We start from the raw sequence: 16,207 nt of genomic DNA, 5'->3' as shown, positions 1-16,207 counted from the left end.
AATAAATAAATAAACAAAATAAATAAAAAGTCTACAATGGTCGTTAGAATATAGGAGCACCACATTCAAATACAGAAAACAAGAAAAATGAATCAGGGTAGCATTAGTACATTTAATTTAGGAGTATGGTGTGTATAACAATCTGAATTGTGTGCTTTTTAGTGTAAACCAGGTCTCTCTTTGGCCCTCTTAGCCAGGAAAATCATCTTTTAAAGACACTGTATAGGGCAATGAGACATATTTGGATTGTCTTTTGCAGATAACTGAAGTGTGAGACACAAACAGACTAAAGGCAATGGAATATGCTCATTAAAACAAACACAAGGGCTCCCCTTGGCAGAATAGCTGCACACTTGATGTCAGTTATTTAGACAAACACATGGAATCATGTAAATCATCTACTACTGTTGGGGGTTTGCGTGTAATATAAAGAAAGGTGGGATTTAGTTACATGACCAAGATGCACCACTTTACTGCAAACAAACCGTCCAGTAGCCGTAAGTTTCTATTTCTATTTCTCTCACACAGTGCAGCCTTTGTCCAACTGTTTCCGCCCTAAATGATTACGCAACTTTGGCGCCTCAGAACCACCGGTTCCTTTCCCTTTAAAATGACACAAAAAATGTAATAACATAAACAGATTCCTCAGCGCGGGAAAGAGCCATCTGCTCATCCGGGCTGTAAAATTAACCGCCCTCCACACTCATTGGCTGTTTTTTGCGCTCTGCTTGTTCCCATTGGATAATTTTGATGTCAACTTGAGAAGACCGCGCGTCAAGTGTTTAAATCTCATTGGACAAAAACGGCTCCACCAATCTGTACGCACAGACCGGTTTCTGTTCTTCCTATTGGTTTGCTTCATTGGCTGCTTCTGACACGTGGGTGTGGATCCCTGCAGCTGATTGGTCAGGAAACTGCTCAGGCGCGAGTTTGCAACGCGGGACAACGCTCCTGTGGGCGCACACAGGTCAGTTCAGACGGCCCGCTGCGACCAGAAGGAAACTCAGCTCCATCCTCACTTTTCTGGATACTTTGTAGCAAAGAGCGCAGCAGAGGCTTTTTTTTCCTCTATTCCTCTTCGGAAATGAAGGACATATTCACTCCGGATTGAAAAGGCCAACTATTTATAACATTTGCTCATTAATTAGATCCAAACTGTCAGTTTAGTTTAACTGTTTTTGCGACCAGCAGCGGGATTTTGACAGAAATATCATGGCTGATAGCAAGCACCCGCATGTGATTTTCTGCAACGACTCTCCCAAAAGAGTGCTGGTGTCCGTCATCAAGACCACCCCGATAAAACCGAGGAAAGCGGAGGCTCTGACGCCCACCAGCCCCGGCTTCAGCGACTTCATGGTCTACCCGTGGAAATGGGGGGAGAACGCCCACAATGTGACCCTCAGCCCGGGCTCGGTGAGCGGGGCTGCGTCCCCCACCGGGACACAGACGGCCAGAGAGGCGGACACGGCGCCTTCACCTGACCAGATAAAGGTAGAAAACTTTTTTTAATATGTTGCTTACCTTCTTTCATGGCAGTAATGTTGCACGGACTGAGCAGTTTCAAGTCTGACAACACTGTAACACACCGTTCGCAGCATTTGTAACTCACAACAACGTTTAATATATGTATAGCTAGTCCCAATAAAGTAAAGATGTCATAGTAGAGCGCGTGCATGCTGAAATGACAACTTTGAGGACACAAACCTGCCCAAACCGAGTTCTATTGGAAAGAAAAATGCAGGTTATAGACAATCAACGGTTTCGTTTTCTAACATATGACTACCTGAAGTTGTAAAAATGTGTTTAGGTTCAGTTTTAACATGGCCGAGATGAAGAGTCATTTAAAAAAACGCCCGCGCATTAGGGTGTGACATGGTGGATTTTAAACCCCACTTACTTCCTGGTTGTGGTGCAGCTGCTCATACATGACGTCCAGTCGCGCGCCAAAAATGTTCCCGGATGTGAATGAGGCATAATGAACAAGGGTGCTACAATGTAACACGTGAGGTCATCGAAGGAAACTATAACTCATAGGATGTTACATTTTAAAGAAAAATGCAAGCCACTACTGTGTACTGACCATTTCTTTGTTATAACAAAGTATTATTATATGTGATATAAGTTCATTAGATTGTGAGTGTATGAAAACATGTTGCACTGTGGAAAATGTGCACTTCAGGTGTAGCCAGTGCAAAAATGCTGTGTATTCTTGCATCAGGATGGTATCCGCAGAGGCAGACCTCGGGCTGACACAGTCCGGGAGCTGATAAGTGAGGGGGAGACTTCATCCAGCCGCATCCGCTGTAACATCTGCAACCGAGTGTTTCCCAGAGAGAAATCTCTCCAGGCCCACAAGAGGACACACACAGGTGAGAGAGAGACAGCAAGACAGGTGCACTAATACTAAACAAGGATGTTGATCGATGCATTAATCTAATCAGGTTAATTTTATTGTATATGCTTTTGTATTGTTTTAACTGTAATATTTTATGCACTCAAGTAAATTCACAGTATAAATCAAACTCTAGGGCCTTCACCTTAAGATTTGAAGTTGTTAGATTTGTTTACATTTGCAGTCTGATTTCTCCACTTGAAAGCACTTTCGCTCAAATGCTGTTTTTAAAAATGTGCTATAGAAATAACAGTGACTTGACCCAGAGATCGTATTCTGAATTTTCTGTGTAGTGACTACTGGAGCTGCAACAATTAATTTATTAGTTGTCAGCTTTTAAAGTAGTTGCCAGTTATTTTTGATTATCGATTTAAATAAATTGACTGTCTTCTGAGATCTAAATGTATTCTGGTTTCATTACTTTTCTGTGACAGCAAACAATATCTTTGAAAACAAGACATTTGAGAAAGTCACCTGATCAACATTCTTCACCTTTTTTTTTGTTATTTTGGAAACCAAAGAATTAATTCATTCACTGAGAAAATAACAGACAGACTAATCAACAGTGAAAATAATCAGTGACAGTACTTTTGCTCTAACAATATCCCTCTTTACCTCCAGGGGAGAGGCCCTACCTGTGTGACTACCCAAACTGTGGGAAGGCGTTTGTTCAGAGTGGTCAGCTGAAGACGCATCAGCGGCTGCACACTGGAGAAAAACCCTTTGTCTGCTCAGAGAAAGGTGGGTTTGAAGTGTGAATTTTAGAAAAGACCATGGAGATGAGGTAGCAAACATAATGTCATGTGGCTTTCACTTTTAGACACTTTTTAGGTACTTTCCAGTGGCTTGGAACATGGCACAATTAATTTCTTTGGAGTTTTTAAGTTACATTTGAAGCATGTGGAAAGTACCTGTGAAACAGAAAACAGACAGTGGGGCAGTACTTCCTGAAAACTGACATGACAAGTGATTAGTAACATTTATTTACTTCAGTGATTTAAAAATGCAGATCTGTTCTTACTACTTTGACATGTTGCAGTCTTCTCATAGCAATAGTAAACCATAATAGTTTACTGCATTTATTCACATAGTTTCTTTCCCTGCAGGATGTGGCAACCGGTTCACACATGCTAACCGCCACTGCCCCAAGCATCCTTTCTCCCGCCTGAAGAGGGAGGAACCAAAGGAAGGCCAGGGCAAGGCTCAGTCTGTGGATAACAAGGCTGTAGCAGAGTGGCTGGCGAAGTAAGTAACCACAAGACTGTACATGCAAAGGCTTGACTGAGCAGAAATTTCATGCATTTAAAGTCAGCTTCTGCTTATATTTTAACATACCCTTTGTCCTTGCAGGTACTGGCGAACCCGTGAGCAGCGCGCCCCAACAACCACCAAGGTGAAGCCACAGGGAAAGACAAGAGCGGAAGACCAGGAGCAGCAGGATCCCATGGAGTTCCTCCAGTCCGATGAAGAGAACGGGGAAGAAGAAGAGATGGCCGAGGAGGAGAAGGGCACCCAGGGAGGAGCAGCCAAGCGCCGCCTCCAGGAGCAGCGGGAGCGTCTCCATGGGGCTCTGGCACTCATCGAGCTGGCCAACAACCTGTCTGCCTGAACACCCACCTACCCTGATCCTGACCTCCCATTCCCTGACCCTCATACCTCCATCCCCAGTCCGCCTTCCTGCAATATGTGCTGTCGCTAAAAATTGCTCATAAACACCGATTAATGATTAGTTTAGCTTATTCTACAAAGTGGTGAAACCAGACTTGGAGGAGTTGAATTAGCCTGAGATCAGTGTTATGGACAGAATCATCCATTTCCCCCTCGCAGCACCAGGAAGGCACAAGCTAAAGCACCTTATTCAGCTTCCATTTTATCCTTTTTAGGCTGCTATAATTGTAGATTTGACTATATGAAGAATGTCTTTCTTTCTTCTGTCTTCTAAAGGCAAAGGAAAGAACACCTATTATGTTTTTTAATTTGTTTTGTTTGCACTTTGGTAACGAGTTTTTTGTAAGTATATTGTGAGAATAAGAGAGTGTGAATGACTGATGTATATATGGTTTAAGCTCAGATGGACAGAATGATACAGGGTGTGGTCAAACACAGGAAATGCGAAGCTGCATTCCAACTGTCAGATGGCCTCTCACCGTGTTCCCAGGTTTCATCTCCGGCGCTATAAGCACAATTTCGCGGCCACTGATGACAGCAGTGGTTGTTGAAATGGACTGAGAAGGATTCAAATTGTTTTAGCTTCACCGGTACAGCTCTATTTAATAAGTGGTGAGCAAAGGTGGAGGAGAGGAGACAAAAGTCAGGGGAGCTGGATAAGTCTGACATTTGATATGGGTCATTTTTATTTTTGAGTGAAAGGTGATCATTGCAAGCCTAATCCAGAGGTCTGATCAGGCACAAGCTCTTCAAAAGCTCCAAACTTTTACAGCTTTACCTCTTGTCTCTATATTTGCCTGACACTACTAAACAAGCATGGAGCTATAGTCTCCTATATAATGTCTTCTGGATTAAGTTCATTCATATTTTACAATGTAAAGCTCCAGAGTGCTCGTCAGGACATACCATATTTCCATTTTAATGCCAGTTTTAAGTGTGTTAGACCTGCAGTCCAAAAGGTGTTTTCCAACCAGGCGGGACATGTTTTACAATCCACGTCAGTCGTCTTTTATATTAAAAGGTGGCAGACCAGATTAGACCCCAGCATATCATCGCAGTAGCGTGCGACAATTCTACGTCATCTCATTTCACAGTTGAAGTTCTGACATATTTATTTTACCGTATTTTTCTTCTGGCTCGTGTTTTGTTCATATTTTTAAGAGCTGGAATCATTTGAAAAAAGGGAAAAAAATATCCCACAACTGTAAAACACAACTGCATCCCTTTTAGTTTAAGCACTTACCTGCCATTAAGTCTTGGATTAAGCTTGCAATGCACCAATTAGATTTAATGTCCAGGAAGAGGGCACCTGTTTTTTATAAAGTGATTTGTGTAGTGCTGGGTTTTTTTTTGTTTTGTTTTGTTTTTTTGTTTTAAAGCAACACTACATCCTTCAACACTGTAAGAAGCCTCTCGTGTGTGCCCTGCCCCTGGTTGTTAATTTTGTCCACCAGAAATGTCTGGTTGTGATGTTTGAATCTGATTTACAAATTACCTTTGTGGAGTTGCGGTGAAACTGGAAAGCAAACAAAACTGCTGATAATCAAAAAACCAAATGATTTATTGTACCCAATTAGAGTATATTTGGAAGCAGTTGTAACCCTTCATTTGTTTTGTGGTTTGAGAAAATTATGGCATTTAATATATACATGTAGTGTTAGAAATTTGAGTGTGCACAATTTACAGAGAGCTTTGATGTTTTTAATTTTAGTTTCAGTTTCCCCCTCTGCTAACATCCTCCAACAGTCTCCATATTTGAGTGTATAGAGTGATCCTGCTTGCTTGGTAGACATTTTATTACACATTTTAAAGGTAAGACTTCTCTGACAGGCTGTCCACACTGTTTTGTTGATCTTCAATAAACATTCACAGAACCTGACCCAGAATTGATGTGCACTTCTTGTCAGTTTATTGATGTATGAATAGACTGAACCAGTACAGTAACCATGGAAATGCATTCATTGACCTTAAATATACCGAAAAATACAAGTGTAGAAGCAATATTGTGCTCCAATATGAAGCAGAACTATGCCACCGAGTGGTGGAAATAGTGTCCTAGTAGACAGAGTACTTCTTTGAGGAGTCTTCTGAAATGTGAATCTTCATCTCTTGCGTCTCTTGTGCGTTACTTTGAGATGATTTGTTGCTAAAGGTGAGATACGAGTACACAAGTCCACCTGACATGCTGCAAAGAAAAAGACAAGAGTACTGAATTGTTATTGTTATATGACTATTGCTACTGCTAAGCTGTAGAGTGACATGGAATGTGTGTACCTTGACATACAAATAACTGCAATTAACTGTCTTTTTCTGTACATTTTATAAATGAATCTGTTTACAGTGAGTGCTATTGATGCATTTAACTGCCACCTGTTAGCAAGTAAAAATTTAACCCGCCCATTATCTTTGGGGCCAGTTTGACCCCATTCAATGTTTAACGTCTGTCAATAAATGACTAACATACTTCTTTCTTCATATTTAACGACTTTTCCTAATTTAATGAGGACAGCTGAGTAAACATAAAATTAATGAGATGATATGTTTTCAGTGTCCCGTACAGATGTTGTACACATCGGTGTTCTGACCCCAGGCTTTTAGCTGTATAAAACATATAAGAAACATCAACATTTTACACAGTTTTGTTTGGGCTATTTTGGATGATGTCGAGATCACTATAACATGCAATATTATCTTCAAAAAACTTTTGGACCCTAAACTTTTTGAAACTGTTTGTTTTCCTGGGGTCAAATTGATCCCAAACATGTTACTATTCTTGAAAACAGAAATAGTTTTTCATTCCAACAAAAATATGGACTTTTAAATAATACAAAGCCATTAAAACATCAAAAAGATATCCCTCTCACATTTTAGGTCAGTCAGTGAGATTCTATTGTGATCTGCAAATTTCTCCATAGTCATGTAACAGGTATTCTGGATGTGGTAGGGGTTGTTTTATTGAAAGAGCTATTTAGGTAGTCGACAAAAGACATAAAGTACCTGACAGATAAACTTAATTATAATCATTTTCTTGAGGTTTAAATTGCTGGAGTCAAACTGACACCAAGGATAACATCCATCCATTCTCTATACACCGCTTTATCCTCTCTAGGGTCGCGGGGGGTGCTAGAGCCTATCCCAGCTGACTCGGGCGAAGGCAGGGGACACCCTGGACAGGTCGCCAGTCTGTCACAGGGCTACATATACAGACAGCCAATCACACTCACATTCACACCTACGGGCAATTTAGAGTAGCCAATTAACCTCAGCATATTTTTGGACTGTGGGAGGAAGCCGGAGTGCCCGGAGAAAATCCACGCATGCACAGGGAGAACATGCAAACTCCATGCAGAAAGATCCCAGGCCAACCCTGGGATTTGAACCACGGATCTTCTTTCTGCAAGGCGAAAGTGCTAACCACGACGTCACTGTGCAGCCCACAAGGATAACAGATGGTAGTAAATTTGAATGCAATAGGAGGGTTAAAAAAAATTTTGCCTTTTTGATTGACTTAAAATCAACACGTATTCATAGTGGTGCCATGACATTAACGCCAACATATGCACACCGAAATTAAATGGCTTGAATATTAGAAGGCAAGCAACAGTTGTGCCATTACAACGCAGCAGAAATCACAAACTGGGAAAAATGACGTAGCAATAGTGATTCAAAGAGACATTTCTGTTTCCCTTAGCTGTTTTTGTACGCGTGAATGGAAACAGTTCAAACATGATTGCTATCAGGTCAAATAATTCTGTTTATGTAACAATTTGGCAGGCCTATGTGTACCAAGACAAAAAGCTTCAATACAACTATGCCTGCTATCACAAACCAGTAGGCATATTTGACATGTTGATAGCCAATCTTATCAGAAAATGTTTTAGGTTGATTTACGCTTACGATGCTGCTCTGGTCAAACGTTGTCTCATGTTTGGCTGTTTCATCACATCAGACTCTCTGAAGTCAGGAACAACTCATCTAAGATTTTTAACAAACAGGTTTGCTACAAACTGTAATTATATGAAAGAATTAGGAAGTCAAAAATAAAACTAGTATGAAAAAAGTCTTACCAAATGCTGAGACCAATGAAATTAGTCCATGAGAACATGTAGTCTCCACCCACAAAGATGCCAATATAGGCCACTGCAACATTCTGGAGAAAATTGAGTAATATTTCATGTTGAGTGGTTATCTTATTGGAGAATTAGAGAGATATTTCTGCATGTTTTGATGTCGTAGAACATTCCACAATCATAAGTAGAAAGTGAAACCACCAACATGGGTGGAAGAGCATGTAGCTTGTTCTTTTTGTGTGAATTCAGAATTTGTTCACAACCATTAATATGGCAGTTTAGGCCATTTTGAATACATTTCTCGCGATGTGCAGAGTGATAAAGTACAGATCCACATGCAGGTTCGAACTTGACAGAGGTATTTTTCATACAAAAACAGGATTCTTATCAGTGCGTTTTTACCTTTACAGCTCCCACTACAGCAGTAGTCACTGCTGAGTTATAATAGCTGCACAGGACGATGGAATACATCAGCACAAACCTGAAAAAAACAGAATTGCTTCTTTAAAAAAATGGGTAGGCTGAGGCAGTGACATAAGACCTGAGTTATAATGGAAACTGAATTTTTTAGACTGGATTATTGTGGCATACCCCATAATGCAGGACATAAGGAAACAAAAAACAAACGTGGCTTTCGACCAGTCTTGAAATGTGACTGCCTGCAAGTCAGAACACACACGGCGGTCAGGCAGTGAAGGCATACAGCTTTGGGCATAGACACACAGGAAAAGTGCACGTAATCACAGTTACTACCTTGTGCAAATCTCCAGTAAACGCACTTGCCAAGAAAGTGGGGATGACAATGATTAGTGCATTATAAAACAACACTCCATATTTTCCAAGGCCCTTAATAAAAAAAAAGGAGGAGGAAAACATTAGATGTAATATGACAAAATATCCAACATGTGTGGACAATTTGTGAAGATGCTACAGTAAATATTTACTTTAACTACTTGAAAGAATTCAAATTTTTCATGTCTTCGCATCTATCAGCCAAATAACGCAGTTGTCAGTATATTGGGTCGTAATTGTGGTTTTTGTAAAACACGTGGCTCCTAGAGCGCCGTCATATCTTTTCACCTACAAAGTGTATGCCGTCGTGGAGATGCTGTGATCCTAGTGAGTTTAAGCTTCTGTTTGCTTAAAGGGTGTGTGAACAAGACCAAAGCCATCACCTCTGTTAACACCTGATAAAGTGTGAACTTAAAAATATAGTATATATAATGTACAAGATTCTCAGAACATGTGCAGCACATATACATCAATATGCACCAGAACTGCGTAAACACTTGTGTAATATCACTTAAATGTCCAATTGATTGAAAATACAGGCCGCAATTTAGAAACTCTGTGTAACAAAAGATAACTGACACAAACAATTTAAAACCTGAGATCACTGAAAGAAAATCCACATAACTGCACAAACATTGCTATAATACGACCTGTGAACACCAGAACTTTCCCAGTTTTGGATCTATGCACTGTGTTTATAGATACGTCCGCATAATGTGAGGCTCCACACGGAAAAGAATCGCCACAGGAAATGAAGAAATGTGATTGAGAGATGTAATGATGAAAAAGGATATCTGATAATCGATGAGCAACTAAAAATCAATAGAAAAACAGTCGCAGCAGTAATCAGGAGGTATAGAACGAGCCATAGTACCAACAATCAGACCTGCAGTGGTTGTCCTTTTAAAATAATGATACAAACAGTGGGCTGCTTTCACAATCTAGCCCTGATGAACAGATGGGTAAGTGCTTTAGTCTTGGCACAGGGGTTATCAGTGGAAACTACAGTTTCTCTGACAGCGTGAAGGACACTGCATTACGTCCACCTTTATGGATGATGTGTCCAAGAAAAGAACTTTTGCTTGTACTTTGGCACAAAACTGCAAGGCAAAACCTGGGCAAATAATACAAAAAAAGAATATTCTGATGAATATTCAGAGCACATTCTTTGGTCAAATACGACTAAAATGTATTGGACTCAGATGGGGACCCGCACATTTGTTGTGAACCTGACCAGGATGACCACAGTGAACAGATAGTGTTGACAGTGAAGCGCAGAGTTGGGAGTGTGATATACACACGTGGACAAAATTGTTGGTACCCCTCAGTTAAAGAAGGAAAAACCCACAATTCTCACTGAAATCACTTGAAACTCACAAAAGTAACAATAAATAAAAATTTATTGAAAATTAAATAATCAAAAACAGCCATCACTTTTGAATTGTTGATTAACATAATTATTTAAAAAAACAAACTAATGAAACAGGCCTGGACAAAAATGATGGTACCTCTATAAAAGATTGAAAACTATTTGACCAGAGTGACATGATTAACTCAGGTGTGTCATTTAATTGACATCACAGGTGTTTCCAAACTCATAATCAGTCAGTCTGCCTATTTAAAGGGAGACAAGTAGTCACCCTGCTGTTTGGTGAAAAGGTGTGTACCACACTGAACATGGACAACAGAAAGCGAAGGAGAGAATTGTCCCAGGACATCCGAAAAAAAATTATAGACAAACATCTTAAAGGTAAAGGCTATAAGACCATCTCTAAACAGCTTGAAGTTCCTGTGACAACAGTGGCTCATATTATTCAGAAGTTCAAGACCCACGGGACAGTAGCCAACCTCCCTGGACGTGGCCGCAAGAGGAAAATTGATGACAAATTGAAGAGACGGATCGTTGGAATTGTATCCAAAGAGCCCAGAGCAACCTCCAAAGAAATTAAAGGTGAACTCCAAGGCCAAGGTACATCAGTGTCAGATCGCACCATTCGTCGTTGTTTGAGCCAAAGTGGACTTCATGGGAGACGACCAAGGAGGACACCACTGCTGAAAAAAACTCATAAAAAAGCCAGACTGGAATTTGCAAAAATGCATGTTGACAAGCCACAAAGCTTCTGGGAGAATGTCCTTTGGACAGATGAGACCAAACTGGAGCTTTTTGGTAAGGCACATCAACTCTATGTTCATAGACTCAAAAACCAAGCATACGAAGAAAAGAACAATGTCCCTACGGTGAAACATGGAGGAGGCTCAGTAATGTTTTGGGGCTGCTTTGCTGCATCTGGCACAGGGTGTCTTGAAAGTGTGCAAGGTACGATGAAATCTGAAGACTATCAAGGCATTCTGGAGAGAAATGTGCTGCCTAGTGTCAGAAAGCTTGGTCTCAGTCGCAGGTCATGGGTCTTCCAACAGGACAACGATCCAAAACACACAGCCAAAAACACCCAAGAATGGCTGAGAGAAAAGCGTTGGACTATTCTAAAGTGGCCTTCTATGAGCCCAGATCTGAATCCCATTGAACATATGTGGAAGGAGCTGAAACATGCCATTTGGAGAAGACACCCATCAAACCTGAGACAACTGGAGCTGTTTGCTCATGAGGAGTGGGCCAAAATACCTGTTGACAGCTGCAGAACGCTCATTGACAAATACAGAAATCGTTTAATTGCAGTGATTGCCTCAAAAGGTTGTGCAACAAAATATTAAGTTATGGGTACCATTATTTTTGTCCAGCCCTATTTCATTAGTTTGTTTTTTTAAATAATTATGTTAATCAACAATTCAAAAGTGATGGCTGATTTTGATTATTTAATTTTCAATAAATTTTTATTTATTGTTACTTTTGTGAGTTTCAAGTGATTTCAGTGAGAATTGTGGGTTTTTCCTTCTTTAACTGAGGGGTACCAACAATTTTGTCCACGTGTGTATAGGGCCACATAAGAGCAGAAGAGGAATATTTCAGCATTATATTGAAGCAGAGCCCAAAATCACGCAAGAGTTTCTAAAGAAGGGAAAAGTGAAAACTTTGACCTGACCAAGTAAGCTGCCTGACCTGAATCTAACAGAACACCCATTTAACAAACAAACCATCAATCAGAGCTAAGCAGTTTAGAAGGTAAAGCCTCTACCATCTTTGTCTGGACAGCTATGCAATACAATTTTAGACAAAGTTTTCAAACCACACTTACACAGAAATTTAGCTACAGTAGCAGTGATATACAAATTGTTTGTATTTGTCCAAACCGGACAGTAATTGGTACCTCAGCACCAAGTTTCTTCTTAGTGTAGACACCGCTGGCAGCCGTGAAGGCATCATTGAGCAGGATGAAAGTATAGGCCTGCACATCGAAGGCCAGGTCAGAACTAGTGGAAATGATGGAAAGGGAGGAGAAGCTTTGGTTTGTTATCTGTTCTTTGTTGAACAGCTGACAAACAAGTAAAAAAAAAACACACACACACAAAACTAACATATAGAATGTATACCTTGCAGCCACCATGGCCCCAAAGACTATAGCTCCAACACTGCAGATCAGGCGCTTGGAAAATGTTTTTCTGAAAGAGGACAAAACTAAACGTGAAGATCAAAATTCCATATAAGAACAACAGCCAACAGTCTTTCCCTTTAAATAAATCACATTCTGCCCTGCTGTATCTTTTATCTTCATTTCCTCCCTGCACTAGAAGCTCCAGTTGTGTTTAATCACACTGATAAACTCAATAAAAATCTCTCCATGGAAGAATGCCAGATGGTACAAAACGTGCAGTCCATTCACGATAACCATGTTCAGATAAGAGTGCTTCAAAGCGCTACCAGTGATATAGAAATATGAGACACATCTTACCTTAGTATACGCACCTCCAAGACCATGGTCATCAGTATAGTGAATTTCCGTAAAACTGTAAACATGGGTAAACTGTAAAAGACAACACGGTTTCGGTAAGGCCAAGTGAATTTTCAGAAAATTGGTCTGACATGTTCCTACAACGTGCCTTTCAGCTCAAAATAGAAAGACAGTTCATTTAACTATGACTATATGAGCTTTGCTTTTAGGGTTGCACTAAACAGGATATTTTGCTGTGAAAACTAATGAGCTACTCCTGTTCCCACCCTTTCAGGAAGAACAAGTTGTCTGCACTCCAAATAGCACATTTTTTCTTTGCGCTTTAAATCTATACTTACAAAGTCTATATATGTTACCTACATGTTCTAACAATTTTGTAAAGAAAGCAGGATTTTTGTAGCCTGGCCACGCTAGACCCAGGTCTGAAGACGCAAGGGTCTAGGAACTCTCGACAGGGAGGGAGGCGGGCTAAAAGGTTGTCTTTCAAATCACTCTGCAGCAATTGGGTAGGTATACAACCAATCAGCGCAACGAATAGGCTGACGTAGTTCCTAGAGCGCCAGAAATCAGAGGATGCGGGAGTTCGGTGAAGCCTTATTTATACAGTCAGTGGGTGAAGCTCAAGTATATTACAGACATGTTAACAGAAAGATTATTCAGAGTCGGTGCTAATGGAACTCAACGACTGTTGTCGACCCTGGCAGAGAATTCAGTTCGTTGCCGTGGGTTGTCTAGCGCGGCTAGGCTAGTTGTTTCCGTCAGAATCGTCGCGCCTCTGTCGTCACTTAGTTACGCCCGCCTTCTGACTCTACACTTCATGGTGATTCGTCGGCCAGTTTTAGGAGCGTCCAACCTCGAGGCTTACCGAGGGTAACTAGACCCACCCTGGCAGAGAATTAAATTCGTTGCCGTGGGTTGTCTAGCGCGGCTAGGCTAGGATTTTTGGGTATGCTGCTGTTAACTGTGGAAGAAAATGGTCCATCAGTTTTACATGATAACAATGGAGGCAAAGTTTAGAGAACTTTATCCTTTCTTTAAGAAGAACATTTTGAGAACTAAAAGGAAACCTTTAAACTTTCTCAGAACATTTGAAGAACAAAAAAAAATCCACCTTTGATGGGACCTTTAATTTAGATAAGAGACAAACTGATCAAACCTAAGATTTTTAGTGCTTGCAAGTCCAGTTATATGGTTCCCAACATACAGCAAAGGAAGAGGGAAAACCTACAAACAAAGTAAAAGAATAAAGTTAAAACACAGCTTAAAAAATATAAGCGATAAATGACGATTTGATGATTTAACATGTGAGAAATTCTTACTTTTAAGAGAATACTTCTGTCAAAATCTTGAAACTGCACTGCTTTGCTCATTTTGGCCACATATAGAACAACGATAGTGGCGATCATCTGAAAGAACAATGAAATTAGTGTTTGCTGTTGAAAGAGAGAAACAAAAGCATGCACACCTGGACAACTTACCTGTCCGATTCCCAGACACAAGAAGGAGGGAAACCTGCACAGGTGAGCAGCAAAAAGTGCATTTAACGACTGACTTGTTGTTATTTTAAGCCTCCTTTGTGTGTAACCTTCCTGTAGTGACACTATGAATAATTTGATGACGAAACGCCACCTACCTGAAGCTCGTCAGCACGGTTTTGTTGACCACGGTGATAAGAAACGAGCTACCGGCGTAAAACAGAGCGGAGGAGAACTTTAACAGCCTCGAGTGTTCCGCAGGTACCAGACAGGCTTCAGCAGACATCACTAAATACTACAAAATCACTTGTTGGAGTTGAAAAGTTAGCTTTTCTCCTGCAAAGTGAAGTGATTTCGGGTGTAGGCAGGTTCTAGTGGTGTTTCCTGTCAACCGCTGCTGAGAGAGAGACAGGTGGGCGGTCCTCACTGTGTTACATAATTCAGAAGGGACGCCCATTTTCTTTTCAACTGTCCACTAAACGGGGAAGTCATGCAGAACGGAATAAAATGATGCAATATAGAAATATTTAAAGCATACATTTTTCTAAATAGGCAGCCTAATTTCGCTTTCTATACTCACTGATAACTGCTAAAATTCAGCATTTTCTGAAAAAATGTGAGCCCATAAGAACCCATGATGACACCAGTGTAACAAGCACTTTGAGTGTCCCAGTCTATGTGGTCCACTTAGTCTGTGGTATATCCCACATAATTTTCCTTTAAAGAAAAATGTGTCTGGGTTCTATTGGGTTAATAATAATTATAACAGAGGCGTGCACAGATAGACACCAGGGCAGGTTTACTGAAAGCTATGAGTTGGTTAACTCTGAAATTGGGGAAACTCAGAGTTTTCCGTTTCACAAAGGGAGGTAACTCAAACCAGTGAAAGTGGGGTAACTCTAGCCTGTTTCAAAGAGAGGTAACTTAAGCTCTCGGTCAGCTACCGCAGTAACAGACTCTATGACTCTAACCTGTTCGGGAGCAAGACCGCGCATTAATGTTCCCGCATTTCCGGACAATTGTCTTTTTGAGCGGTACCGTTTCATAATCGTTTCAAGTCCATAATCTATATAAACCTACTCCGTTCTTACATTTGCAACATTACTAACCGCAGTCATGCTCTCACATCCCAGCAGGTGAATGATAGAGATCTGTTAAAATAATTTTAAATCATATTCTGTTCATGACATTGTGCTGCAACCTCAGACTAGGATTAGTCATTTTGCTTTTAGGATTTCCCAGTGTGATTGGCTTCATAGAGGCACACACATCCCCATCACATAATGAAGCTGATTATGTGAACAGGAAGTCCATTCACAGCATAAATGTGTAGGCTACAGGTAGATTGACTACAGTCTCAAAATGTTAAAAACTGCATCATAGTTCAACATCTGTCATTCTCAGCACTGTCCAGATCATATGTGATGCTGCATACATCATTTCCAATGTGGAGACCAAGTGGCCTGGGTCTGTTCATGACTCCAGGATTTATGGAGAGTCTAACCTGAGCAACAGACTGCAACTTGGTCAGCAGCCAAAAGATTTCCACAATATAATTCACTTGTCTCCCTCCTTTAATGTACTCTAATGTATCCACTATACATTACAGGAGAGTTTGATGGCCCTCTGCTGGGTGACAGGGGTTACTATGCCAACCCAGGCTGATGACCTCATACCTTGACCTGAAACAGACCCCTGAGAGAACTTCAACCAGGCTCACTGCAACCTGTTCAAGGACCGTCCCTCACTTTTTACAAAAGCAGCATTTTACTTTGACAGTATCAGGATGTCAAAAATGGGACACAAGCAAAATTAGCAGTTTTTTAAAGGAGTGAAAGGAGAATACAATTGATTATTGTTTGGTTTTGATACACAGTTGCATCCAGTTACAAAATATAGTAATTAAGCAGTGAATGCTTGTTCTTAGATTTTATGAGCTTGACAACTTTAATGTCAGAATGC

The 16,207-nt window shown here is 40.6% G+C and overlaps 2 protein-coding genes across 2 annotated transcripts; one reads left to right on the top strand and one right to left on the bottom strand.

The window, feature by feature from the left end:
- Positions 1–940: 940 nt before the first annotated feature.
- On the top strand, positions 941–5,939 carry znf367 (zinc finger protein 367). Its single transcript, XM_022193683.2, has 5 exons — positions 941–1,491; positions 2,219–2,369; positions 3,014–3,133; positions 3,499–3,637; positions 3,743–5,939. The coding sequence occupies exons 1-5, from the start codon at positions 1,213–1,215 to the stop codon at positions 3,999–4,001; spliced, it is 948 nt and encodes a 315-aa protein (XP_022049375.1). The 5' UTR covers positions 941–1,212; the 3' UTR covers positions 4,002–5,939.
- A 7-nt stretch (positions 5,940–5,946) lies between these two features.
- slc35d2 (solute carrier family 35 member D2) lies at positions 5,947–14,648 on the bottom strand. The gene is made up of 12 exons (XM_022193682.2): positions 14,404–14,648; positions 14,249–14,282; positions 14,090–14,176; positions 13,927–13,994; positions 12,771–12,842; positions 12,412–12,480; positions 12,189–12,291; positions 8,884–8,976; positions 8,722–8,789; positions 8,533–8,611; positions 8,128–8,210; positions 5,947–6,245 (listed from the first exon to the last, which is right to left on the bottom strand). Exons 1-12 carry the CDS (start codon positions 14,529–14,531, stop codon positions 6,116–6,118), a joined length of 1,014 nt encoding a protein of 337 aa, XP_022049374.1. The 5' UTR covers positions 14,532–14,648; the 3' UTR covers positions 5,947–6,115.
- Between the last annotated feature and the right edge of the window lie 1,559 nt (positions 14,649–16,207).

This window comes from Acanthochromis polyacanthus, chromosome 7, assembly GCF_021347895.1.
Source record: "Acanthochromis polyacanthus isolate Apoly-LR-REF ecotype Palm Island chromosome 7, KAUST_Apoly_ChrSc, whole genome shotgun sequence".
Classification (NCBI taxonomy): Eukaryota; Metazoa; Chordata; class Actinopteri; family Pomacentridae; genus Acanthochromis; species Acanthochromis polyacanthus.
This window is presented reverse-complemented; position numbering and strand designations above follow the sequence as displayed.